Source organism: Mya arenaria, chromosome 1 (genome assembly GCF_026914265.1).
Source record: "Mya arenaria isolate MELC-2E11 chromosome 1, ASM2691426v1".
Taxonomy (NCBI): Eukaryota; Metazoa; Mollusca; class Bivalvia; order Myida; family Myidae; genus Mya; species Mya arenaria.
The window spans coordinates 1,206,158-1,232,531 of record NC_069122.1 but is presented as its reverse complement, the minus strand read 5'-3'; the positions used below and the strand labels follow the sequence as shown (position 1 = coordinate 1,232,531).

The window sequence follows — 26,374 nt, the reverse complement described above, 5'->3', positions numbered from 1 at the left end:
TTTAGACACGATTGGAAAGTTGGTTCCCGCTTCCTTTGAAAGAAGAGCTGTGAAACAACCGACCCCGTGCATTTTGTTCAAGTGCAATTTAGACACCCTTGGAAAGTTGGTTCCCGCTTCCTTTGTAAGAAGAGCTGGGAAACAACCGACCCCGTGCATTTCGTTCACGTGCAATTTAGACACGCTTGGAAAGTTGGTTCCCGCTTCCTATGTAAGAAGCGCTGGGAAAAAACCCAAGTGAATTTGGTACCCATTTGTGTAGATAATTATTAATTTCCATCTTAAATTTCGGAATAAAGTATTATAGTACTCTTTGGTAAATAAAATATGTAAAATACAGAGATATCACTGAATACCAACCAAGGGTATTAGAATTCGTTCCATTATTAGTGATTATTACAGCTAAAGACTATGAAAAATTAACGAATTATATTTAAACAGTCGAAGTTGTCCCCTTATAAGTCAAGAGAGGTATACAAAAATTCCATTAATTTATGAAAATTTATGAAAATGAATAACTTTGGCGGCGATTCAATTGAAAATATATACGAAGCTCATATCGGAACAGAACAGAACAGAACGATTTATGAACGAATGATTTATTTGGATACAATCTTAATTTTACTCATTAATACAGAAACTAACATTGAAACAATTATGATCAAACAGTAGCATTTTTATTTTGAAATTCTGATTTCAGTAGCTTCATGTGTTGGCGACCCTAGCAATATTAACATACCCGGGTTTTACCAAGACAAAAAATACAGAAAGAAATGTTTCTTACTGCCGATAAAAAAATAAAATTCGTATTTCAGTAACGATGACAACTCCTGCAATTTCTACATATCTAAGTTTCTTGTGTAAAGACAAAATACTACAGAAGTATGAGTTACTTCAGATGAAAATTACCATTATTTAATAAAATAAAACTGTCTGTATAAATGAAATATTTTTTGTCCGATCAGTTTTAATCATTTGAAAACCTCACTGCATTACATAAAGGGAAACACAGCGTGTTTCGTTCCCATACAACGTAAGAGTACACGACACTTTAACTAACCTTGCAGAAGTGTTTAGAGTCTCTGTAACGTTGGTTCACTGCTAGTCATTCTCAGCCAATAACCCTTCTCTCAGCTTACGTCTCAGGCCCACACAGCAGTCAAGTGTTGACCAAGCTACCAGCAGTCACAGACTATCTCACGGCTTCCTGTCGCGCTGACTTATATTGGACGACACAGGCAGCTTAGCAGCCATGGCAGAGGCAATGATGTGAACATAGCTCGTAAAAAAACGGCATGTTATTCCTCAGATAGCAATAAGCGTGTAAAATCTGCCAGAATATTGTTCATTTGACAGACGATAGCTGTCAATGTTGTTTGATAATGTATAACATATAGCACTTTGAGCACACACAGGACTGTGTCACTGTTGTCGGATCATTGCAGGACAGACAGGTACCCAATGCTTAATGTCATTGAGTACGTATGCTGTTTTGCTACCAAAATATAACGTTATGGTAAAACAAATGCATTTTCAGATTTTAACACAATGTCAGACTGTGGACAGATCTATAATTGCCCTGTCGGAATATCTCGAAGAATCTTAGCATGATTTAGTTTCTTCATTCATTCGGCAGTAACTAATTCTTCAACTTGAGTTTACAAAACACACACACAGACAAAAAACGTATATATACATCTTCGGTATAGTTAAATCGAAACAAAAATAGCTTGAGTCTGTTATAATTAGTTTAAGACTGTTCGAGAACATTGGGGATGGCCTTGCGTTTAGAGTTTCTGAACCGTGTTTACATGTTTTGGAATAATATGAGTTGTGGTCTTGCATCAAAGCCATCTATGATTCCGGAGATATAGTCAATGATAAAGGTACATTTAAAACAAAACGACAGTAAACAGCTAATATTTTAAATCCAATATCTAAACATTTAATTACGATCTCAGTGGCTAAGTTTATTTATTAACAGGAACACGTTGACGGCGTTGGTATTGGCGCTATCCTACGTGCTGTGTTTCACTATTAACACATATGATTGACTTTGGAACCGTTTCTAACTCTATATTATTAAGAATTATGCATGCATATAATACATGTACTCCATTTCATTTTACCATATTGTTACTTAAGTGCATGTTGATTTTTTAAGACTCGTTATTCGAGACCTGTCATTTTTATACTTTTTTTATAACTTCTCTGTGGGTTAGAACATTCTTGACATCTGACATTTTTGCCATTGACAGCTCATTTCAGCTCGTCTTTTTCGAAATGTTTGTATGTCGAAGTATTTTATCGCATTGATATCTCTTCGTCGTCAAATTGTAGTCATCGTGAAAATCGAAACCCTTTGGCTCGAACTCGGTTGGCTCGAACTCCTTGTTGGCTTGAACTGTATGTTAAGGACGGTTCCTTTATATTGAAGGTAAGCATTCCCGCTTGGCTCGATTTTGCCGAGGCTGGAGGTATGTTTGCCGGTCCCTGGGACTTCGAGCCAACGGGGTTCGACTGTATTACAATACTACTCATTAGTTGAAACACCCGGAGAAGCTTGCAATATAGACTCAATAAAACATACTAGGGGCCCTTTAAACTTGTAATGTCAATATAGCACACGTATGTAAAACAAAATGATGCAAGAACACCATTAGAAATTTTAATAATAAGATCACCAATATTCGTTTTGTCAATGACAGTTTGTGAAGATATTAAACGTTTAAGATTCATGGTAAACTACTTATATAAATAAACGACTCTAAATGTATTTTGCTGAGCTTATTACTTTTCCTTTTGCACACACATTATTAGATATGCTTTATTACTAAACTGAAATTTATTTAACAGAACTTTTCAGAAACCACATTTTACAGTTTCGTAAAGATGTCACTTGTTGAACAACGACGCATCTATATTCGCTACCTTTATTTTTTTCTGAGCAGATTGCCAATGGGATAAAGTTAATTAGTTCTGTACATTCATTTCTTAGCATTTTAATTTTATCCCAAATCTAACTTTATTGTAACCGTATAATTTAGAAAAAACTCGAACTATGTGTACCTGTAATTTCAGAACGACGAGACATGCCCTACCGCAAAATCTGACGACCTGGGAGAGAGACCACAAGCAACTACCGCCGACGGCCCTGTATCAGAGGGGCCTGCCGACGGGGAGCATTGATCGCCCTCCGTCCCCTAACTACATCCCCCACCCCTCCATCGACACCACCTCTTCATACCCCCACAGCCATGACCCATACAGACCGCCTGACATAGAAACACCTTCCTCACCCAAACTCCGCTTAAAGCGATCTTTGTCAATTTCGTCTATAACTTCTTCGGTCAAAGTTTGCTTTGATAGCGAAGATAAGTCGGATAAAGGATTCACAGGAAGTACTCAGTCAATTGATAAAAATAGCCCGGAAATTAATGACACTGGTGGACGCGACGTCAAAGATGATGCCAAGATACCAAATGACACAACTCCTTCAAAAGACGGGAATGTCAAAATAAGAAGTAGGTCAAATAGTATAGAGATAAGAAAAGAAGAAACAATACGTAACAACGATCAGAGTTATAATGTCAAACAAATAGTTGTCGTTTCTAGAAATGAAAAGCAAGAACCGACCGCAAAAAATGAAGATACTCCAAAGCCAGAGGGGCATTCAATATTGAATGACACATATTCTACAGATTTGGACCAACATAACGGTGATATCTCGGATTTAAATTCCACCCAGAGAACTATAACGCCGTCATTTGACAATCACTTAGAAGACACGTCTAAACAAGAAAAGGCAAAAGTTAATGAAGTTAAAACTAAAGCTACAGAACCCACTTGTTCCACACCACAGTCGACCCCAAGGCCAGCAAAACTAGCCCCTCTTGATCACACACCTGTGTCTAGTCCAAGAGAAGGAAGACGGACAACCAGAAGGAAACGGGGATCTACTGGAAAGGACTCACCCACAACTGATTCACCAAGACGATCGAAAAAATCTTCAAGAGAAAGCAAGGAACAACAAAACACATCAGTGGATTCTACTGGCAGTGCTTCTACTCCAAGGAAGCAGCTTGCACAAAGGAAGCTAGAAAAACAAATAGCTAGTCGGAGTCCTCGAGTGAATGACGAAAGTAGAAAAGCTCGAGTGAATGACTCGAAAGTTTTCTATGTTGTAGGAACCAAAGAATCTAAAGGAAAATGGGCAGCTAAGTCAGAGATAGAAGAACATGATAAGCACGAAGAATATGACAAGTTAAGTCTACAGGATATTAAGTCGGCTGACACAGAAAATGAAAATGATACTGACAGAAATGTAACACAAGAAAATGAAGTACCGAGACTTGATCTAAGGACAGTAACGGACGTGACTGGGGAAACTGACGTCAATAGGCATGAGAACAATAATGTTAATGAAAAACATGAACACATTAATAACAAAGTTACAAGAACAGTCAATATGCAAGAAGAAATGACATTTACTCCTGCAGTAGATCAAAATAACTCAGCAGTTACAAAACGAGACATTTGCATTGATACAACTGAACCAGACGAAAAGGCAAACGAAGTTATCTATGAAGATGATTTTGAGGAAGTATCAGATGAAGAAAAATCAGTCCCTAAGGTGAAGGAGAAAGGCATTTATGATGAAGAACCTATCAGTCTAGACAATGAAGTACGAAAGAAAACCTCAAAAATAGAGACAGGTGTTGAACTACAATCTGATACAAACCGTGTAGTTGTAAAGAGCGCGGCCACAAGTGACATATACAATGCTCGGGACATGGATGTGGTAAATGTAAGCAAGGAAGAACTAGAGATAAAAACACAGCATCCAAAGGAAAGCCAAGGTCAGAGTATAGGTACGGTAGTTATATCAAATTCAACAATCAATACCCTTGTCATTTCTAGCGACACTGCTCTGGATCTAAGCAAGTTGAACACAATGGGTGTAAAGTCAGAGGAGCCCTCTGATGTATATCAAAGTGGGAAAACACAAGAAACAACTGATGACTTGCCTACACCGGATGTTGTCTCTGACCCAAAAATTATAGATGACATTCTCCCAGAACCAGACGTGCTGTCAGAGACTGACAAACCTTCTGATGCTGCTAAAGTGAGGAATGTAGTACAGCAAGGTACACTGAACGGTGATGCAGTTAATAGGCGCACCGGGAAGCTTGCACTTATAGATGAAAGGGTAATAGAGCTCATGTCAACGGAAATGCAAACAATTTGTGAGGGATCTACACAGACTGAAAATTCAGTGCATGTACAGACAATCTCTGAAGCACAAACACAAACATTCACATCTAAAGAAGAACACACAAACAATGAACCAGAAGCAATTGAAGGCAAATCACTAAATAATGCAACAGTTATTCTAGCGAAAACAGATAGCGAACATCTATCTGAGCTGATTCATGGCAAAGTAACTGAACGTATAGTTAGAGAAGACAAAGTACCAGCAACTAAAGCAACAGAAGACAAAGTACTTAAACTTGAAGTGACAGCAGACAAAGCAGCGCAACATAATGTAATAGAAGACAAAGAATCTGAACCTGAATTGTCAGAAGACAAGGAAATGGAACCTGAAACAACCAAGCATAAAGTGTCTGAGCTTGAAGAACCAGCAGACAAAGTATTGGAATCTGAAGAGAAAAAAGATAAAGCACCGGAACCAGAACCAACTGAAGACAAAGTACCACCAGAACATGAACAGACAGATGACAAAAAATCGGAACATGAAGTCACAGAATGCAAAGAAAAGGAACCTGAAGTAACGGAAGACAACGTATCCAATCCCGAAGTGACAGAAGACAAGGCAATGGAATCCGAAGTACCTGAAGACAAAGTGGTTACACTTGAAGTCACAGAGGACAAAGTATCGGAACTTGAAGTGACAGAAGACAAAGTATCCGAGCCTAAAGTAACAGATGACAAAGTGCCGGAACATGAAGCGACAGAATATAAAGTACCGGAACCAGAAACAACAGAAGACCAAGTACGAGAACATGAAATGACAGAAGACAAGTTACCGGAACAGGAAGTAACGGAAGACAAAGCAGCGGAACCTGAAGCGACCGAGGATAAAGTGCATGCATTTGAAGCAACAGAACACAAAGTATCGGAACCCGAAGTGAAAGAAGAAAATGTTACAGGAACTGAAACAATAAAAACTCAAGTGCATGAAAAATCAGAAGACAAAGTATTCGAACCTGAAATTTCAGAAGAAAAGGAAACGGAATCTGAAGGAACCGAATTCAAAGAGCCTGAACTTGAAGTAACGGAAGACACAGTGTCGGAACCTGAAGTAATAGAAGACAAAGTGTCTGAAACTGAAGTTATAGTAGACAAAATCTCGAGACCTGAAGAAACAGAAGATACAGCACCGGAACCAGAAATAACAGAAGACAAAGTTACAGAACCAGAAGCAATAGAAGATAAAGTGCAAGAACCTGATATGACAAAGAATAAAACACCAGAACATGAAGTGACAGTAGACAAAGAACCGACAAGTGAAGTAACAGGAGGTATAGAAGATGCACCTCAAGTTACAAAAGACAAAGTAATGAAACCTGAAGTACCAGAAGGAAAGGTACAAGGCAAAGAGACAAAAGACAAGGTACCGGACTCTGAAATGACAGAATGCAATGTTACTGTACATGCAGCAACAGACGACAAAGTTACAGAACCTGAAACTACAGACCAAGAAGTACCGGAACAAGAAGTGACAGAAGACAAAGCAGCAAAACCTAAAATGACAGAAGACAAAGTTCCTGAACCTGAAGTAACAGAAAACAAACCTACTGAACCCGAAGAAACGGCGGACAAAGCACCTGTATCTGAAGCAACAGACGACAAAATAACGAAAACTGAAATAACATACGAAAATGTTCCGGAACAAGAAGTTAAGGAAGACATGGACACAGAGCTAAAAGTGACAGATGACCAAGTACCACAAGACGAATTTCCAGAATCTGAGGTGAAAGAAAATAAAGTATCGGAAACTGAAGTGACAGATGACAAGATACATGAAACTAAAACGACAGAAGATAAGATACCAGAAACAGTAGTGACAGAAGACAAGGTACATATAGCTGTTGTGACGGAAGACAAGGTACCGGAAACTGAAGTGACAGAAGATAAGGTACCGGAAACTGAAATGCCAGAAGACAAGGCATCTGAAACGAAAGTGACAGAAGACAAGATACCTGTAACTGAAGTGACAGAAGACAAGGTACCTGAAACTGAAGTGACAGAAGACAAGGTACCTGAAACTGGAGTGACAGTAGCCAAGGTACCTGAAACTGTTGTGACGGAAGACAAGGTACTAGAAACAGAAGTGACAGGAGACAAGATACCTGAAACTGAAGTTACACAAGACCAGGTGCCTGAAACTGAATCGATAAAAGACAAGAAAACTAAAATTGAATTGACAGAAGACAAAGTACCTGAAACAGAAGTGACAGAAGCCAAGGAACCTGAAACTAAAGTGACAGAAGAGAATGTACCGGAATCTGAACTGACAGAAGAGAATGTACCGGAAACTGTTGTGACAACAGACAATGTACCTGAAACTGAAGTTACAGAAGATAAGGTACCTGAAACTGAAGTGAAAGAAGATAAGGTACATGAAACTGAAGTGACAGAAGACAAGAAAACTGAAATTAAAGTGACGGAAGAAAAGGTACCTGAAACTGAGGTAACAGAAGCCAAGCTTCCTGAAACTGTTGTGACGGAAGACAAGGTACGGAAAACTGCAGTGACAGAAGACAAGATGCCTGAAAGTGAAATAACAGAAGATAAGGTACCGGAAACTGAAGTGACAGAAGACAAGGTACCTGAAACTGAAGTGACAGAAGACAAAATACCTGAAACTGAAGTGACAGAACACCAGGTACCTGAAACTGAAGTGACAGAAGACAAGATACCTGAAACTGAAGTGACAGGAGACAACAAAACTAAAATTGAATTAAGAGAAGACAAGATACATGAAACTGAAGTGACAAAAGACCAGGTGCCTGAAACTGAATCGACAGAAGACAAGAAAACTGAAATTGAATTGACAGAAGACAAGGTACCTGAAACAGAAGTGACAGAAGCCAAGGAAACTGAAATTGAGGTGACAGAAGAGAATAAACCTGAAACTGAAGTTACAGAAGCCAAGCTACCTGAAACTTTTGTGACAGAAGACAAGGTACGGAAAACTGAAGTGACAGAAGAAAAGGTACTGGAAACTAAAGTTACAGAAGACAAGATATCTGAAACTGAAGTGACGGAAGATTTGGTACCTGAAACTGAAGTGACAGAAGACAAAGTACCGGAATTTGAAGTGACAAAAGACAAGGTACCTGAAACTGAAGTGACAGAAGATAAGGTATCGGAAACTGAAATGCCAGAACACATGATACCTGAAACTGAATTCACAGAAGACAAGGTACCGGAAACTGAAGTGACAGAAGATAAAATACCGGAGACTGAAGTGACAGAAGACAAAGTACCGGAAACTGAAGTGACAGAAGACAAGTTACCTGAGACTGAAGTGACAGTAGATACGGTACCGGAAACTGAAGTGACAGTAGACAAGGTAGCTGAAACTGTTATGACGGAAAACAAGGTACCAGAAAAGGAAGTTACAGGAGACAAGATGGCTGAAACTGTTGTGACGGAAGACAAGGTACAGGAAACTGAAGTAACAGAAGACAAGGTACCAGAAACTGAAGTGACAGAAGATATGGTATCGGAAACTGAAGTGACAAAAGACAAGATACCTGAAACTGAAGTGATAGAAGACAAGATACCTGAAACTGAAGTGACAGATGACAAGGTACCGGAAACTGAAGTAACAGAAGACAAGGTACCGGAAACTGAAGTGACAGAAGATAAAATACCGGAGACTGAAGTGACAGAAGACAAAGTACCGGAAACTGAAGAGACAGAAGACAAAGTACCGGAAACTAAAGTGAAAGAAGATACGGTACCGGAAACTGAAGTGAAAGAAGACAAGGTAGCTGAAACTGTTATGACGGAAGACAAAGTTCCAGCAAAGGAAGTGACAGGAGTCCAGATAGCTAAAACTGTTGTGACGGAACAGAGGGTATCGGAAACTGAAGTAACAGAAGGTAAAGTACCGGAAACTGAAGTGACGGAAGACAAGATACCTGAAAATGAAGTGACAGAAGACCAGGTACCTGAAACTGAAGTGACAGAAGACAAGATGCCTGAAAGTGAAGTTACAAAAGACAAGATACCTGAAACTGAAGTGACAGAAGAACAGGTGCTAAAAACTGAAGCGACAGAAGACAAGAAAACTGAAATTGAAGTGACAGACGATAAGGTACCTGAAACTGGAGTGACAGAAGCCAAGGTACTTGAAACTGTTGTGACGGAAGACAAGGTACCAGAAACGGAAGTGACAGGAGACAAGATACCTGAAACTGAAGTAACACAAGAGAATGTACCAGAAACTGAAGTGACAGAAGACAAGGTACCCCCAACTGATGTGACAGAATATAAGGTACCGGAAACTGAAGTAACAGAAGATAAGTTACCGGAATCTGAAGTGACGGAAGACAGGGTACCAGATACTGAAGTGACAGAAGATAAGGTACCTGAAACTGAAGCGCCAGAAGACATGATACCTGAAACTGAAGTGACAGAAGACAAGATATCTGAAACTGAAGTCACAGAAGATTTGGTACCTGAAACTGAAGTGACGGAAGAAAAGATACCTGAAACTGAAGTGACAGAAGACAAGATGCCTGAAAGTGAAGTGACAGAAGACAAGGTACCTGAAAGTGAAGTTACAGAAGACAAGATGCCTGAAAGTGTAGTGACAGAAGACAAGGTACCTGAAAGTGAAGTTACAGAAGACAAGATGCCAAAAAGTGAAGTTACAGAAGACAAGGTACCTGAAACTGTTGTGACGGCAGACAAGGTCTCAGAAACCGAAGTGACAGAAGACAAGGTACCTGAAAGTGAAGTTACAGAAGACAAGATGCCTGAAAGTGTAGTGACAGAAGACAAGGTACCTGAAAGTGAAGTTACAGAAGACAAGATGCCAAAAAGTGAAGTTACAGAAGACAAGGTACCTGAAACTGTTGTGACGGCAGACAAGGTCTCAGAAACCGAAGTGACAGGAGACAAGATACCAGAAACTAAATATACACAAGAGAATGTGCCAAAATCTGAAGTGACAGAAGACACGGTAACCGCAACTGAAGTGACAGAAGATAAGGTACCGGAAACTGAAGTAACAGAAGATAAGTTACCGGAATCTGAAGTGAAGGAAGACAAGGTACTGGAAACTGAAGTGACAGAAGACAAGGTACATGAAACTGAAGCGCCAGAAGACATGATACCTGAAACTAAAATGACAGAAGATAAGATACCTGAAACTGAAGTGACAGAACACAAGATGCCTGACAGTGAAGTAACAGAAGACAAGGTACCGGAAACTGAGGTTACAGAAGACAAGGTACCTGAAACTGAAGTGACAGAAGACAAGGCACCTGAAACTAAAGTGACAGGAGAAAAGGTACCGGAAACTGAAGTGACGGAAGACAAGGTACAAGAAACTGAAGTGACAGAAGTAAAGGTACTAGAAACTGAAGTGACAGAAGACAAGGTACCTCCAACTGATGTGACAGAAGACAAGGTAACTGAAACTGAAGTGACAAAAAACAAGATACCTAAAACTGAAGTGACAGAAGACAAGGAGCCTGAAACTGAAGTGACAGTAGACAAGATACCTGAAACTGAAGTGACAGAAGACAAGGTAACTGAAACTGAAGAGACAGAAGATTTGGTACCTGAAACTGAAGTGACAGAAGAAAAGATACCTGAAAATGAAGTGACAGAAGACAAGATGCCTGATAGTGAATTGACAGAAGACAATGTACCGGAAACTGAAGTTACAGAAGACAAGGTACCTGAAACTGAAGTGACAAGAGATAAGGTACCGGAAACTGAAGTGACGGAAGACCAGGTGCCTGAAACTGAATCGACAGAAGACAAGAAAACTGAAATTGAATTGACAGAAGACAAGGTACCTGAAATTGAAGTGACAGAAGACAAGATGCCTGAAAGTGAAGTGACAGAAGATAAGGTACCTGAAAGTGAAGCTACAGAAGACAAGATGCCTGAAAGTGAAGTGACAGAAGAAAAGGTACCGGAAACTGAAGTGACAGAATACAAGATATCTGAAACTGAAGTGATAGAAGAACAGGTGCCAAAAAGTGAAGTTGCAGAAGACAAGGTACCTGAAACTGTTGTGACGGAAGACAAGGTATCAGAAACGGAAGTGACAGGAGACAAGATACCAGAAACTGAATGTTCACAAGAGAATGTGCCAAAATCTGAAGTGACAGAAGACAAGGTAACCGCAACTGAAGTGACAGAAGATAAGGTACCGGAAACTGAAGTAACAGAAGATAAGTTACCGGAATCTGAAGTGACGGAAGACAAGGTACTGGAAACTGAAGTGACAGAAGACAAGGTACATGAAACTGAAGCGCCAGAAGACATGATACCTGAAACTGAAATGACAGAAGATAAGATACCTGAAACTGAAGTGACAGAAGACAAGATGCCTGACAGTGAAGTAACAGAAGACAAGGTACCGAAAACTGAAGTTACAGAAGACAAGGTACCTGAAACTGAAGTGACAGAAGACAAGGCACCTGAAACTAAAGTGACAGGAGAAAAGGTACCGGAAACTGAAGTGACGGAAGACAAGGTACAAGAAACTGAAGTGACAGAAGTAAAGGTACCAGAAACTAAAGTGACAGTAGACAAGGTACCTGAAACTGAAGTGACAGAAGACAAGATAACTGAAACTGAAGTGACAAAAGACAAGATACCTAAAACTGAAGTGACAGAAGACAAGGTGCCTGAAACTGAAGTGACAGCAGACAAGGTACCTGAAACTATTGTGACGGAAGACAAGGTACCGGAAACTGAAGTGACGGAAGATAAGGTTACGAAAACTGAATTGACAGAAGACAAGATAGCTGAAACTGAAGTGACGGAAGATAAGGAACCTGAAACTGAAGTGACAGAAGACAAGGTACCTGAAACTGAAGTGACAAAAGACAAGATACCTGAAATTGAAGTGACAGAAAAAAAGGTACTGGAAACTGAAGTGTCAGAAGACAAGATACCTGAAACTGAAGTGAGAGAAGACAAGTTTCCTGAAACTGAAGTGACAGACTACAAGGTAGCTGAAACCGTCGTGACGGGAGACAAAGTACCGGAAACTGAAGTGACAGAAGATAAAGCACCGGAAACTGAAGTGCCGGAAGACATGATACCTGAAACTGAAGTGACAGAAGACCAGGTGCCTGAAATTGAAGTGAGAGAAGACAAAATGCCTGAAAGTGAAGTGACAGAAGATAAGGTACCGGAAACTGAAGTGACAGAAAACAAGATACTTGAAACTGAAGTGACAGAAGACAAAGTACCGGAAAAAGAAATGACAGAAGACAAGGTAATTGAAACTGAAGTGACAGAAGACAAGGTGCCTGAAACTGAAGTGATGGGAGATAAGGTACTTGAAACCGAAGTGTCAGAAGACAAGATACATGAAGCTGAAATGACAAAAGACAAGGTGCCTGAAACTGAAGTGACGGAAGACAAGTTACCTGAAACTGTTGTGAAAGAAGACAAGTTACTTGAAACTGTAGTGACAGAAGACAAGATTCTGGAAATTGATGAGACAGAACTCAAGTTACCGGAAGAGAAGGTTACGGAAAGGAAAGAGACAAAAGACAAATTAACGGAAACTGAATTGACAGAGGACAAATTGTCGGACACTGAAATGATAGTGGTCAAGGTATCGGAAACTGAAGTGACAAAAGACAAAGTACTGGTCCCTGAAGTTGTAGTAGAGATGGTACTGGAATCTGAAGTAACCGAAGACAATGTACCGGAAACTAAAGTAAGAGTGGACAAGGTACTGGATACTGAAGTGACAGAAAACAAAGTAACGGACACTGAAATGATGGAAGACGAAATTTCGAAAACTAAATTGACAGAAGACAAATTACCGGAAACCGAGGCGACAGAAGACAAAGTTCTTGAACCTGAAGCACCAAAAGACAAAGTGAGAGCAGACAAGTTGACTGACCGTGAAACAGAAGAAAAATCACCTGAAAAGATAGAATACAAGGTACCGGAAAATAAATTTTTAGAAGACAAGCTTACGGTTACTGAAGTGATTAAATACAAAGAACCGGAACCCGAAGTGGCAAAAGAAAACTTCCCGGAACATGTAGATACGGAAGACAAGGAACCGGAAACGGAATTAGCAGAAAACAAAATACCGGAACCTGAACTGACAGAATACAAATTACCAGAAACAAAAGTAACAGTAGACAAATTACAAGAAGCAGAAGTAGCTGAAGACAAAGTTACAGCACCTGAACTGTCGAACAACAAGGTAACAGCACTTCATGAAACGATAGACAGAATTAAAAAATCTGAACTGTTAGAAGACAAGGTAACTGAACAAGAAGTCACAGAAAACAAAGTACTGGAACCAGATTTTACAGGTACCAAAATTTCTGAGCCAGAAGTAACGGAAAACAATGTTTCCGATCCTGAAAGGGCAGAAGAAAAAGTAAGTGAACCTTCGGTTACAAAAGACAAAGAACCAGAAGCAGAAGTTACAGAATACAATGAGCCTGAGGAAGCAGAAGTCAAGGTACAAGAACCTGATTTGACAAACGAAGAGGTACCGGAGCCTAAAGTAACAGAATTCAATGTATCAAAAGCGGAAGTAATGGAATACAAAGTATCGAAACCAGAAATGAAAGAAGACAAAGTATCAGAACCTAAAGAAACAAAAGAGAAAGTGCCTGAACCTGATTTGACAGAAAACAAAGAACCAAAGCTAGCAGAAGTCAAGGTACAAGAACCTGATTTGACTAACGAAAAAGTACTGGAGCCGAAAGTAACAGATTACAATGTATCAGAAGCGGAAGTATTGGAAGACAAGGTACCGAAACCCAAAATAAAGGAAGACAAGGTATCAGAACCTAAAGAAACAAAAGAGAACGTGCCTGAGCCTGAAATAGCAGAAGACAATATACCGAAACCCGAGATTTCAGAAAAAAAAGATGTTGACATACTAAGAAGGAAAGCACAAGAACGTGAAAAATCTCAAAAAGTTGTAAATGTATCTGAAATATCAAACTATAATGAAACAGATGAAAAAGAACAATCGAATACCAATATTGTTTTATTTGGGCCAGCTTGTGAACCAGTAGAAGCAATTTCATTCGAGTCACTGCATCAAGATATATTTCCAAATGATACTCCAATAGGTTATTCCCACTATGAAAGACAAACTCGTCAACCATTAAACGATACGCTGTTTATACCTATAAATATTACATCACATACCGATACCGACGAAATATTACCTGGGGACAAAGGCATTGAGATCAATAAAGATAAGGGTACAGAACCCGTGAAAATAGCAGATAAACGCGAGACCGTGGTCATTGAGACAACTGAAGACAAGGAGCAGGACATCGGGGTCACTAAGACCACGGAAGACAAGGAACCAGAGGCCGAGGTATCTGAGATCACTGAAGGTAAGAAACCAGAGGCCGAATCTAGTGAAGAAAAAGAATCAAAGGCATTGGTAGTGTTATCTGAAAACATGCAACTAGAGACCGAGGCCGCTGAAATCACTGATCACATGGACTCAGAGGTAAATGTCACTCAGATAAATGAGTTCCTAGAAGACAAGAAACCAAAGGCCGCGGTTACTGAGATGACTGAAGATAAGGAACCAGAATTTGATGTCACTGAAGATAAGCAATCAGAGGCCGAGGTCAATGACGACAAAAAACCAGACGCCGAGGTCACTGAGATCATTGAGGATAAGGTAACCGAGACAAACGTTAATGGAATCACTGAAGACAAAGAACAAGAGACAAAGGTAACTGAGATTACTGAAGACAAGGAACCGGAGGCCAAGGTAACTGAGATTACTAAAGACAAGGAACCGGAAGCCGAGGTAAGTGAGATCATTGAGAACAAAGACAAAAAGGCCAAGGACACTGACATCACTGAAGACAAGGCACGAGAGCACGAACAGAATGAGATCCCTGAAGACAATGAACAACAGGCTAAGGTCACTGAGCTCACTGAAGACAGGGAACCAGAGGCAAAGGTCACTGAGATCACTAAAGAAATAAAATCAGAGTCTGAGGACATTGAGGACAAGAAACAAAAGTCCGTGGTCACTGAAGACAGGGAACCAAAAGTTGAGGCCAATGAGATCACTCAAGAATGGAAACATGAGGCCGAAGTCACTGACATTTGTGAAGACAAACAACAAGAGACCGAGACTACTGAAGCCAAAGAAGCAGAGGTCGATGTCACTGAGATCATTGAGGACAAGGAACAAGACGTCAAGGTAACAGAGATCTCTGAAGATCAAGAACAAGAGGAAGAAATGACTGAGACTTTTAAAGACAATGGGCAAGAGGCGAAGGTTACTGAGATTATTAAAGACAAAGATTTGGAGGTCAATATCACTAGGAAAACACAACAAGTGGCCAAGGCGATTCACATCACTGAAGACAAGGAATCAGATGCCGAGTTCACTGAAGACAAGGAACCAAATGCAGAGGCCGCTGAAGACAATAAACCAGAAGCCGAAGTCACTAAGACCCCTGACGACGAGGATCAAGAGGCCAAGTTCACTGAGATCAGTAAAGACAAAGAACAAGAGGCCGATAATACTGAAGACAAGGATCCAGAGGTCGAGGTAAGTGAGGTCAATGAGGACAAGGAACAGGAAGCCACTGAGATCAGTGAAAACAAAACACAAGAGGTCGAGACTATTGAAGACAGGGAATCAGAGGCACATATCACTGATATCACTGAGGACAAGAACCAGGAAGACAAACTCACTGAGATCACTGAGAATGCAGAAACAGATTCCGAATTCAGTGTGGTCAATAAAGACAAGGAAAAAGAAGCGAAGATCACTGACATCACTGAAGACCAAAAACGAGATGCAATACCCATGTTCAACGAAAAAACTAAAGATCAGGAAGCAGAGAACATGGTCACTGAAGACAAGGAACAAGAGACCGAGGTCATAGAGATCAGAAAGGACAATGAACAATATGCCAAGGTCACTGAGATTAGTAAAGAAAATAAACAAGAGACCTTGGGTCCTGAATACAAGGAAGGAGATGCCAAGGTCATTGTAAACACCGAGGACAAGAAACCAGAGGCCAAGGTCATTGAGACCACTGACGACGAGGAACAAAAGGCAAATGATGGTGCAATCACGTATGACAAGGAACAAGAGGCCGAGATTATTGAAGAGAAAGAACCAGAGGCCACTGAGGACAAAACACAAGAGGCCAAGGTCACAGAGATTTTTGAAGACAAAGAACAAGAGGCCGAGAGTACTGAAGATATTAAACCAGAGGCCGAGGTAAATGAGATCACTGATGTCAAGGAACAAAAAGCAAAGCTCACTGAGGTCACTGGAGAACAACATCAAGAGGGCAAACTGACTGAAATTCCTGAAGACAAAGGACACGAGGGGAAGGTAACTGAGAATACTGAATACAAGGAATCAGAGCCCGAGGTTATTGAGGACAAAGAACATGAGGCCGAGGACACTGACATCACTGAACACAAGGAACCAGAGGCCGATGTTACTGAAGACAAGCAACCAGAGGCCGACTTGACTAAGTTCACTGAGGACAAGTCACAGGAGACCAAGGTAACTGATAGCACTACCGTAAAGGAAATAGAAGCCGAGGTGACTGATATAACTGAAGATATGAAAGCAGAGGCCAAAGACACTAAGATCACAGAAGGCAAGGAACCAAAACACGAGGTCATTGAGATCACTGAGGAAAAGGAACAAGAGGCAAATGACATCAATATTACTGATGATAACAAATTAGAAGAGGTGATTGAAGAGAAGGAACCAAAGGCCACTGAGGACAAGGAACAAGAGGCCAAGGTCACTGAAATCCCTGATGACAAGGAACAAGAGGTCAAGGTGACTGAGCTCACTGAAGATCAAGATCAAGAGGGCGAACTGTCTGAAATTCCCGAAGAAAATGAACACGAGGCGAAAGTGACTGAGATCAGTGAAGATACACAACAAGAGGCCGAGGCTAATGAAGACAAGGAACCAGATGCCGAGGGAACTGAAATCCCTGATGACAAGGACCAAGAGGTCAAGGTCACTGAGATCACTGAATACCAAGATCAAGATCGCGAACTGACTGAAATTCCCGAAGCAAATGAACATGTGGGGAAGGTGACTGAGATCAGTGAAGACACACAACAAGAGGCCGAGGCTAATGAAGACAAGGAACAAGAGGTCAAGGTCACTGAGATCACTGAAGACCAAGATCAAGAGGGCGAACTGACTGAAAGTCCCAAAGAAAAAAAACACGAGGCGAAGGTGACTGATGTCACTGAATACAAGAAATCAGAGACCGAAGTTACTGAGGACAAGAAACAAGAGGTCAATGATACTAACATCACTGAAGACAAGAACCAAGAGGCCGTGGACACTGAAGACAAGCAACCAGAGGCCGAGTTGTCTAAGATCACAGAGGACAAGGAACAAGGGGCCATGGTCACTGAGTTTAGTGAAGACAGACCACAAGAAGCCGAGGCTAATGAAGATAAGGAACCAGAGGCCGAGGTAACTGAGATCACTGAGGACAAGGAAGAAGAGGCCAAGCTCTCTGAAATCAATGAAGATACGGAATCAGAGGTGACTGAGACTACTGAGGACACACAGCAAGGGGCTGAGACTACTGAAAAAAAGGAACCAGATGCCGAGGTTACTGGGATCACAAACTACAATGGACAAGAGGCCAATGTCTCTGAGATCAATGAAGACAAGCAATCAGAGGCCGGGGTGACTGAGATAACTGAAGACATGGAAGCGAAAGTCGGTGAGATCACGGAAGACCAATATCAAGAGGGCGAACTGACCCAAATTCATGAAGACAAAGGACACGAGGGGAAGGTAACTGATATCACTGAATACAAGGAATCAGAGCCCGAGGTTACTGAGGACAAAGAATATGAGGCCGAGGTCACTGACATCACTGAACACAAGGAACCAGAGGCCGAGGTTACTGAAGACAAGGAACCAGAAGCCGAGTTGACTAAGATCGCTGAGGACAAGGAACAAGAGACCAAGGCCACTGATAACACTCAAGAAAAGGAATTAGAAGCCGAGGTGACTGCTATAACTGAAGATATAAAAGCAGAGGCCAAAGTCACCGAGATCACAGAAGGCAAGGAATCAGAATACAAGATAATTGAGATCACTGAGGAAAAGGAACAAGAGGCAAATGATATCGATATCACTGATGATAACAAATTACAAGAAGAGGTCATTGAAGAGAAGGAATCAGAGGCAACTGAGGACAACAAACACGAGGCCAAGGTCACTGAAATCAATGGAGGCAAACAACAAGAGGCCAAAGCTAATGAAGACAAGAACCCAGAGGCCGAGGTAACTGAAATCCCTGCTCACAAGGGACATGAGGTCAAGGTCACTGAGATCATTGAAGACCAAGATCAAGAGAGCGAACCGATTGAAATTCCCGAAGAAAATGAACACGAGGCGAAGGTGACTGAGATTAGTGAAGACACACAACAAGAGGCCGAGACTAACGAAGACAAGAACTTAGACTCCGAGGTGACTGAGATCACTGAGGACAAGGAACAAGAGGCCAAGATCACAGAAATTAGTGAAGGCACACACCAAGAGGCCGAGGCTAATGAAGACAAGGACCCAGAGGCCGTAGTAACTGAAATGCCTGATGACAAGGAACATGAGGTCAAGGTCAATGAGATCACTGAAGACCAAGATCAAGAGGGCGAACTGACTGAAATTCCCGAAGAAAATGAACACGAGGCAAAAGTGACTGAGATCAGTGAAGACACACAACAAGAGGCCGAGGCTAATGAAGACAAAGAACCAGAGGCCGAGGTATTTGAGATCATTGAGGATATCGAACAAGAGGCCATGGTAACTGAAATGAGTGAAGGCTCAAACCAAGAGGCCGAGGCTAATGAAGACAGGGAACCAGAGACCGAGGAAACTAAAATCCCTGATGACAAGGAACATGAGGGCAAGGTCATTGAGATCACTGAAGACCAAGATCAAGAGAGCGAACAGACTGAAATTCCCGAAATAAATAAACAAGAGGCTAAGGTCACAAAATTCAGTGAATGCACACAACAAGAAGCCGAGGCTTATGAAGACAAGGAACCAGAGGCCGAGGTAACTGAAATCCCTGATGACAAGGAACATGAGGTCAAGGTCACTGAGATCACTGAAGACCAAGATCAAGAGAGCGAACCGACTGAAATTCCCGAAGAAAATAAACACGAGGCGAAGGTGACTGAAATCAGTGAAGACACACAACAAGAGGCCGAGGCTAATGAAGACAAGGAACCAGGGGCCAATGAAACTAAAATCCCTGATAACATGGAACATGAGGTCAAGGTCATTGAGATCACTGAAGACCAAGATCAAGAAAGCGAACCGACTAAAATTCCCAAAGAAAAAAAACAAGAGGCCAAGGTCACAAAAATCAGTGAAGGCGCACACCAAGAGGCCGACAATAATAAAGACAAGGAACCAGAGGCTGAGGAAACTGAGATCACGGAGGACAAGGAAGAAGAGGCCAACCTTTCGGAGATCAATGTTCATAAGGAATTAGAGGCCGGGGTGACTGAGACTACTGAGGACACACAACAAGAGGCCGACACCGCTGACGAAAAAGAACCAGAGGCCGAGGTTACTGAGATCACTGACTACAATAAACAAGAGGCCAATATCTCTGAGATAAATGAAGATAAGGAATCAGAGGTCGGGGTGACTGAGATAACTGAAAACATGGAAGCCAAAGTCAGTGAGATCACGGAAGACCAATATCATGAGGGCGAACTGACTCAAATTTATGAAGACAAAGAACACGAGGGGAAGGTAACTGACATCACTGAATATAAGGAATCAGAGCCCGAGGTAACTGAGGACAAAGAACATGAAGCCAAGGTCACTGACATCACTGAACACAAGGAACCAGAGGCCGACGTTACTGAAGACAAGGAACCAGAAGCCGAGTTATGTAAAATGATTGAGGACAAGGAACATGAGACCAAGGTCACTGATAGCACTCAAGAAAAGGAATTAGATGCCGAGGTGACTGATATAACTGAAGATATAAAAGCAGAGGCCAAAGTCACCGATATCACAGAAGGCAAGGAACCAGAACAAGAGGTCATTGAGATCAATGAGGAAAAGGAACAAGAGGCAAATGACATCGATATCACTGATGATAACAAATTAGAAGAAGAGGTCATTGAAGAGAAGGAATCAGAGGCCATTAAGGACAAGGAACAAGAGGCCAAGGTCACTGAAATCAATGAAGGTATACAACAAGAGGCCGAGGCTAATGAAGCCAAGGAATCTAAGGCCGAGGTAACTGAAATCCCTGATGTAAAGGAACATGAGGTCAAGGTCACTGAGATCTCTGAAGACCAAGATCAAAGGGGCAAACTAGCTGAAATTCCCGAAGAAAATGAACACGAGGCGAGGGGGACTGAGATCAGTGAAGACACACAGCAAGAGGCCGAGACTAATGAAGACAAGAAATTAGAGTCCGAGGTGACTGAGATCATTGAGGACAAGGAACAAGAGGGCAAGGTCACAGAAATCAGTGAAGGCACACACCAAGAGGCCGAGGCTAATGAAGACAAGGAACACGATGCCGAGGTTACTGAAATTCCTGATAACAAGCAACAAGAGGTCAAGTTCACTGAAAACCAAGATCAAGAGACGGAACTGACTGAAATTCCCCATAAAAAAGAACACGAGGCGAAGGTGACCGATATCATTGAATACAAGGAATCAGACCCCGAGGTTACTGAGGACAAAGAACATGAAGCCGAGGTCACTGACATCACTGAACACAAGGAACCAGAGGCCGAAGTTACTGAAGACAAGGAACCAGAAGCCGAGTTGACTAAAATCACTGAGGACAAGGAACAAGAGACCAAGGTCACTGATAGCACTCAAGAAAAGGAATTAGAAGCCGAGGTGACTGATATAACTGAAGATATAAAAGCAGAGGCCAAAGTCACCGAGATCACAGAAGGCAAGGAACCAGAACAAGAGGTCATTGAGATCACTGAGGAAAGGGAACAAGAGGTAAATGACATCGATATTACTGATGATAAGAAATTACAAGAAGAGGTCAATGAAGAGAATGAATCAGAGGCCACTGAGGACAAGGAACAAGAGGCCAAGGTCACTGAAATCAATGAAGGTATACAACAAGAGGCCGAGGCTTATAGAGACAAGGAACCTGAGGCCGAGGTAACTGAAATCCCTGATGACAAGGAACATGAGGTCAAGGTCACTGAGATCTCTGAAGACCAAAATCAAGAGGGCAAACTTACTGAAATTCCCGAAGAAAATGAACATGAGGCGAGGGTGACTGAGATCAGTGAAGACACAAAGCAAGAGGCCGAGACTTATGAAGACAAGAAATTAGAGTCCGAGGTGACTGAGATCACTGAGGACAAGGAACAAGAGGCCAAGGTCACAGAAATCAGTGAAGGCACACACCAAGAGGCCGGCGCTAATGAAAACAAGGAACACGATACCGAGGTTACTGAAATTCCTGATAACAAGCAACAAGAGGTCAAGGTCACTGAGGTCACTGAAAACCAAGATCAAGAGACCGAACTGACTGAAATTCCCCATGAAAAAGAACACGAGGCGAAGGTGACTGATATCATTGAATACAAGGAATCAGAGACCGAGGTTACTGAGGACAAGAAACAAGAGGTCAAGGACACCGACATCACTGAAGACAAGAACCAAGAGGCCGTGGTTAATGAAGACAAGCAACCAGAGGCCGAGTTGTCTAAGATCACTGATGACAAGGAACAAGAGGCCATGGTCACTGAGATCAGTGAAGACAGACCACAAGAGGCCGAGGCTAATGAAGATAAGGAACCAGAGGCCGAGGTAAGTGAGGTCACCGAGGACAATGAAGAAGAGGCCAACCTTTCGGAGATCAATGAAGATAAGGAATTAGAGGCCGGGGTGAATGAGACTAGTGAAGACACACAGCAAGAGGCCGACACCGCTGACGAAAAAGAACCAGAGGCCGAGGTTACTGAGATCACTGACTACAATAAACAAGAGGCCAATATCTCTGAGATCAATAAAGACAAAGAATCAGAGGTCGGGGTGACTGAGATAATTGAAAACATGGAAGCCAAAGTCAGTGAGATCACGGAAGACCAATATCAAGAGGGCGAACTGACTCAAATTCATGAAGAAAAAGGACACGAGGGGAAGGTAACTGATATCACTGAATACAAGGAATCAGAGCCCGAGGTTACTGAGGACAAAGAACATGAAGCCGAGGTCACTGACATCACTGAACACAAGGAACCAGAGGCCGAGGTTACTGAAGACAAGGAACCAGAAGCCGAGTTGACTAAAATCACTGAGGACAAGGAACAAGAGACCAAGGTCACTGATAGCACTCAAGAAAAAGAATTAGAAGCCGAGGTGTCTGATATACCTGAAAATATAAAAGCAGAGGCCAAAGTCAACGAGATCACAGAAGGCAAGGAACCAGAACAAGAGGTCATTGAGATAACTGAGGAAAAGGAACAAGAGGCAAATGAAATCGATATCACTGATGATAACAAATTAGAAGAAGAGGTCATTGAAGAGAAGGAATCAGAGGCCATTAAGGACAAGGAACAAGAGGCCAAGGTCACTGAAATCAATGAAGGTATACAACAAGAGGCCGAGGCTAATGAAGCCAAGGAATCTAAGGCCGAGGTAACTGAAATCCCTGATGTAAAGGAACATGAGGTCAAGGTCACTGAGATCTCTGAAGACCAAGATCAAAGGGGCAAAATAGCTGAAATTCCTGAGGAGGCGAGGGGGACTGAGATAAGTGAAGACACACAGCAAGAGGCCGAGACTAATGAAGACAAGAAATTAGAGTCCGAGGTGACTGAGATCATTGAGGACAAGGAACAAGAGGGCAAGGTCACAGAAATCAGTGAAGGCACACACCAAGAGGCCGAGGCTAATGAAGACAAGGAACACGATGCCGAGGTTACTGAAATTCCTGATAACAAGCAACAAGAGGTCAAGTTCACTGAAAACCAAGATCAAGAGACCGAACTGACTGAAATTCCCCATGAAAAAGAACACGAGGCGAAGGTGACCGATATCATTGAATACAAGGAATCAGACCCCGAGGTTACTGAGGACAAAGAACATGAAGCCGAGGTCACTGACATCACTGAACACAAGGAACCAGAGGCCGAAGTTACTGAAGACAAGGAACCAGAAGCCGAGTTGACTAAAATCACTGAGGACAAGGAACAAGAGACCAAGGTCACTGATAGCACTCAAGAAAAGGAATTAGAAGCCGAGGTGACTGATATAACTGAAGATATAAAAGCAGAGGCCAAAGTCACCGAGATCACAGAAGGCAAGGAACCAGAACACGAGGTCATTCAGATCACTGAGGAAAACGAACAAGAGGCAAATGACATCGATATTACTGATGATAAGAAATTACAAGAAGAGGTCAATGAAGAGAATGAATCAGAGGCCACTGAGGACAAGGAACAAGAGGCCAAGGTCACTGAAATCAATGAAGGTATACAACAAGAGGCCGAGGCTTATAGAGACAAGGAACCAGAGGCCGAGGTAACTGAAATCCCTGATGACAAGGAACATGAGGTCAAGGTCACTGAGATCTCTGAAGACCAAGATCAAGAGGGCAAACTTACTGAAATTCCCGAAGAAAATGAACACGAGGCGAGGCTGACTGAGATCAGTGAAGACACACAGCAAGAGGCCGAGACTAATGAAGACAAGAAATTAGAGTCCGAGGTGACTGAGATCACTGAGAACATGGAACAAGAGGCCAAGGTCACAGAAATCAGTGAAGGCACACACCAAGAGGCCGGCGCTAATGAAAACAAGGAACACGATACCGAGGTTACTGAAATTCCTGATAACAAGCAACAAGAGGTCAAGTTCACTGAGGTCACTGAAAACCAAGATCAAGAGACCGAACTGACTGAAATTCCCCATGAAAAAGAACACGAGGCGAAGGTGACTGATATCATTGAATACAAGGAATCAGAGACCGAGGTTACTGAGGACAAGAAACAAGAGGTCAAGGACACCGACATCACTGAAGACAAGAACCAAGAGGCCGTGGTTAATGAAGACAAGCAACCAGAGGCCGAGTTGTCTAAGATCACTGATGACAAGGAACAAGAGGCCATGGTCACTGAGATCAGTGAAGACAGACCACAAGAGGCCGAGGCTAATGAAGATAAGGAACCAGAGGCCGAGGTAAGTGAGGTCACCGAGGACAATGAAGAAGAGGCCAACCTTTCGGAGATCAATGAAGATAAGGAATTAGAGGCCGGGGTGAATGAGACTAGTGAAGACACACAGCAAGAGGCCGACACCGCTGACGAAAAAGAACCAGATGCCGAGGTTACTGAGATCACTGACTACAATAAACAAGAGGCCAATATCTCTGAGATCAATAAAGACAAAGAATCAGAGGTCGGGGTGACTGAGATAACTGAAAACATGGAAGCCAAAGTCAGTGAGATCACGGAAGACCAATATCAAGAGGGCGAACTGACTCAAATTCATGAAGAAAAAGGACACGAGGGGAAGGTAACTGATATCACTGAATACAAGGAATCAGAGCCCGAGGTTACTGAGGACAAAGAACATGAAGCCGAGGTCACTGACATCACTGAACACAAGGAACCAGAGGCCGAGGTTACTGAAGACAAGAAACCAGAAGCCGAGTTGACTAAAATCACTGAGGACAAGGAACAAGAGACCAAGGTCACTGATAGCACTCAAGAAAAAGAATTAGAAGCCGAGGTGTCTGATATACCTGAAAATATAAAAGCAGAGGCCAAAGTCAACGAGATCACAGAAGGCAAGGAACCAGAACACGAGGTCATTGAGATAACTGAGGAAAAGGAACAAGAGGCAAATGAAATCGATATCACTGATGATAAGACATTAGAAGAAGAGGTCATTGAAAAGAAGGAATCAGAGGCCACTGAGGACAAGGAACAAGAGGCCAAGGTCACTGAAGTCGATGAAGGCATACAACAAGAGGCCGAGGCTAATGAAGACAAGGAACCTGAGGCCGAAGTAACTGAAATCCCTTATGACAAGGAACATGAGGTTAAGGTCACTGAGATCACTGCAGACCAAGATCAAGAGGGCGAACTGACTGAAATTCCTGAAGAAAATAAACACGAGGCGAAGGTGACTGAGATCAGTAAAGACACACAACAAGAGGCCAAGACTACTGAAGACAAGAAATTAGACATCGAGGCGACTGAGATCACTGAGCACAAGAAACAAGAGGCCATGGTCACAGAAATCAGTGAAGGCACAAACCAAGAAGCCGAGGCTATTGAAGACAAGGAACCAGAGGCCGAGGTAACTGAAATCCCTGATGACAAGGAACATGAGGTCAAGGTCACTGAGATCACTAAAGACCAAGATCAAGAGAGCGAACCGACTGAAATTCCCGAAGAAAATGAACACGAGGCGAAGGTGAAAGAAATTAGTGAAGACACACAGCAAGAGGCCGAGACTAATGAAGACAAGAAATTAGAGTCCGAGGTGACTGAGATCACTGAGGACAAGAAACAAGAGGCCAAGGTCACAGAAATCAGTGAAGGAACACACCAAGAGGCCGAGGCTAATGAAGAAAAGGTACAAGAGGCCGAGGCAAATGAAGACAAGGAACAAGAGGCCGAGGTTTCTGAAAATCCTGATAACAAGAAACAAGAGGTCAAGGCCACTGAGGTCACTGAAACTCAAGACCAAGAGACCGAACTGACTGAAATTCCCGAAGAAAAAGAACACGAGGTGAAGGTGACCGATATCATTGAATACAAGGAATCAGAGACCGAGGTTACTGAGGACAAGAAACAAGAGGTCAAGGACACAGACATCACTGAAGACAAGAACCAAGAAGCCGTGGTTAATGAAGACAAGCAACCAGAGGCCGATTTTACTAAGGTCACTGAGGACAAGGAACAAGAGGCCATGGTCACTGAGATCAATGAAGACAGACCACAAGAGGCCGAGGCTAGTGAAGATAAGGAACCAGAGGCCGAGGTAACTGAGATCACCGAGGACAAGGAAGAAGAGGCCAACCTTTCGGAGATCAATGAAGATAAAGAATCAGAGGCCGGGGTGACTGAGACTACTGAGGACACACAACAAGAGGCCGACACCGCT

General features: G+C 42.2%; 1 protein-coding gene across 1 annotated transcript in view; it reads left to right on the top strand.

Annotated features, from left to right (window-relative positions):
• Nucleotides 1–26,374, top strand: part of LOC128234989 (titin-like) — a 54,311-nt gene that overhangs the window by 8,440 nt on the left and 19,497 nt on the right. The window contains exon 6 of the mRNA XM_052949659.1: nucleotides 3,082–25,921. Coding sequence (XP_052805619.1) covers nucleotides 3,082–25,921 — 22,840 coding nt within the window. The remainder of the gene's footprint in view (nucleotides 1–3,081; nucleotides 25,922–26,374) is intronic.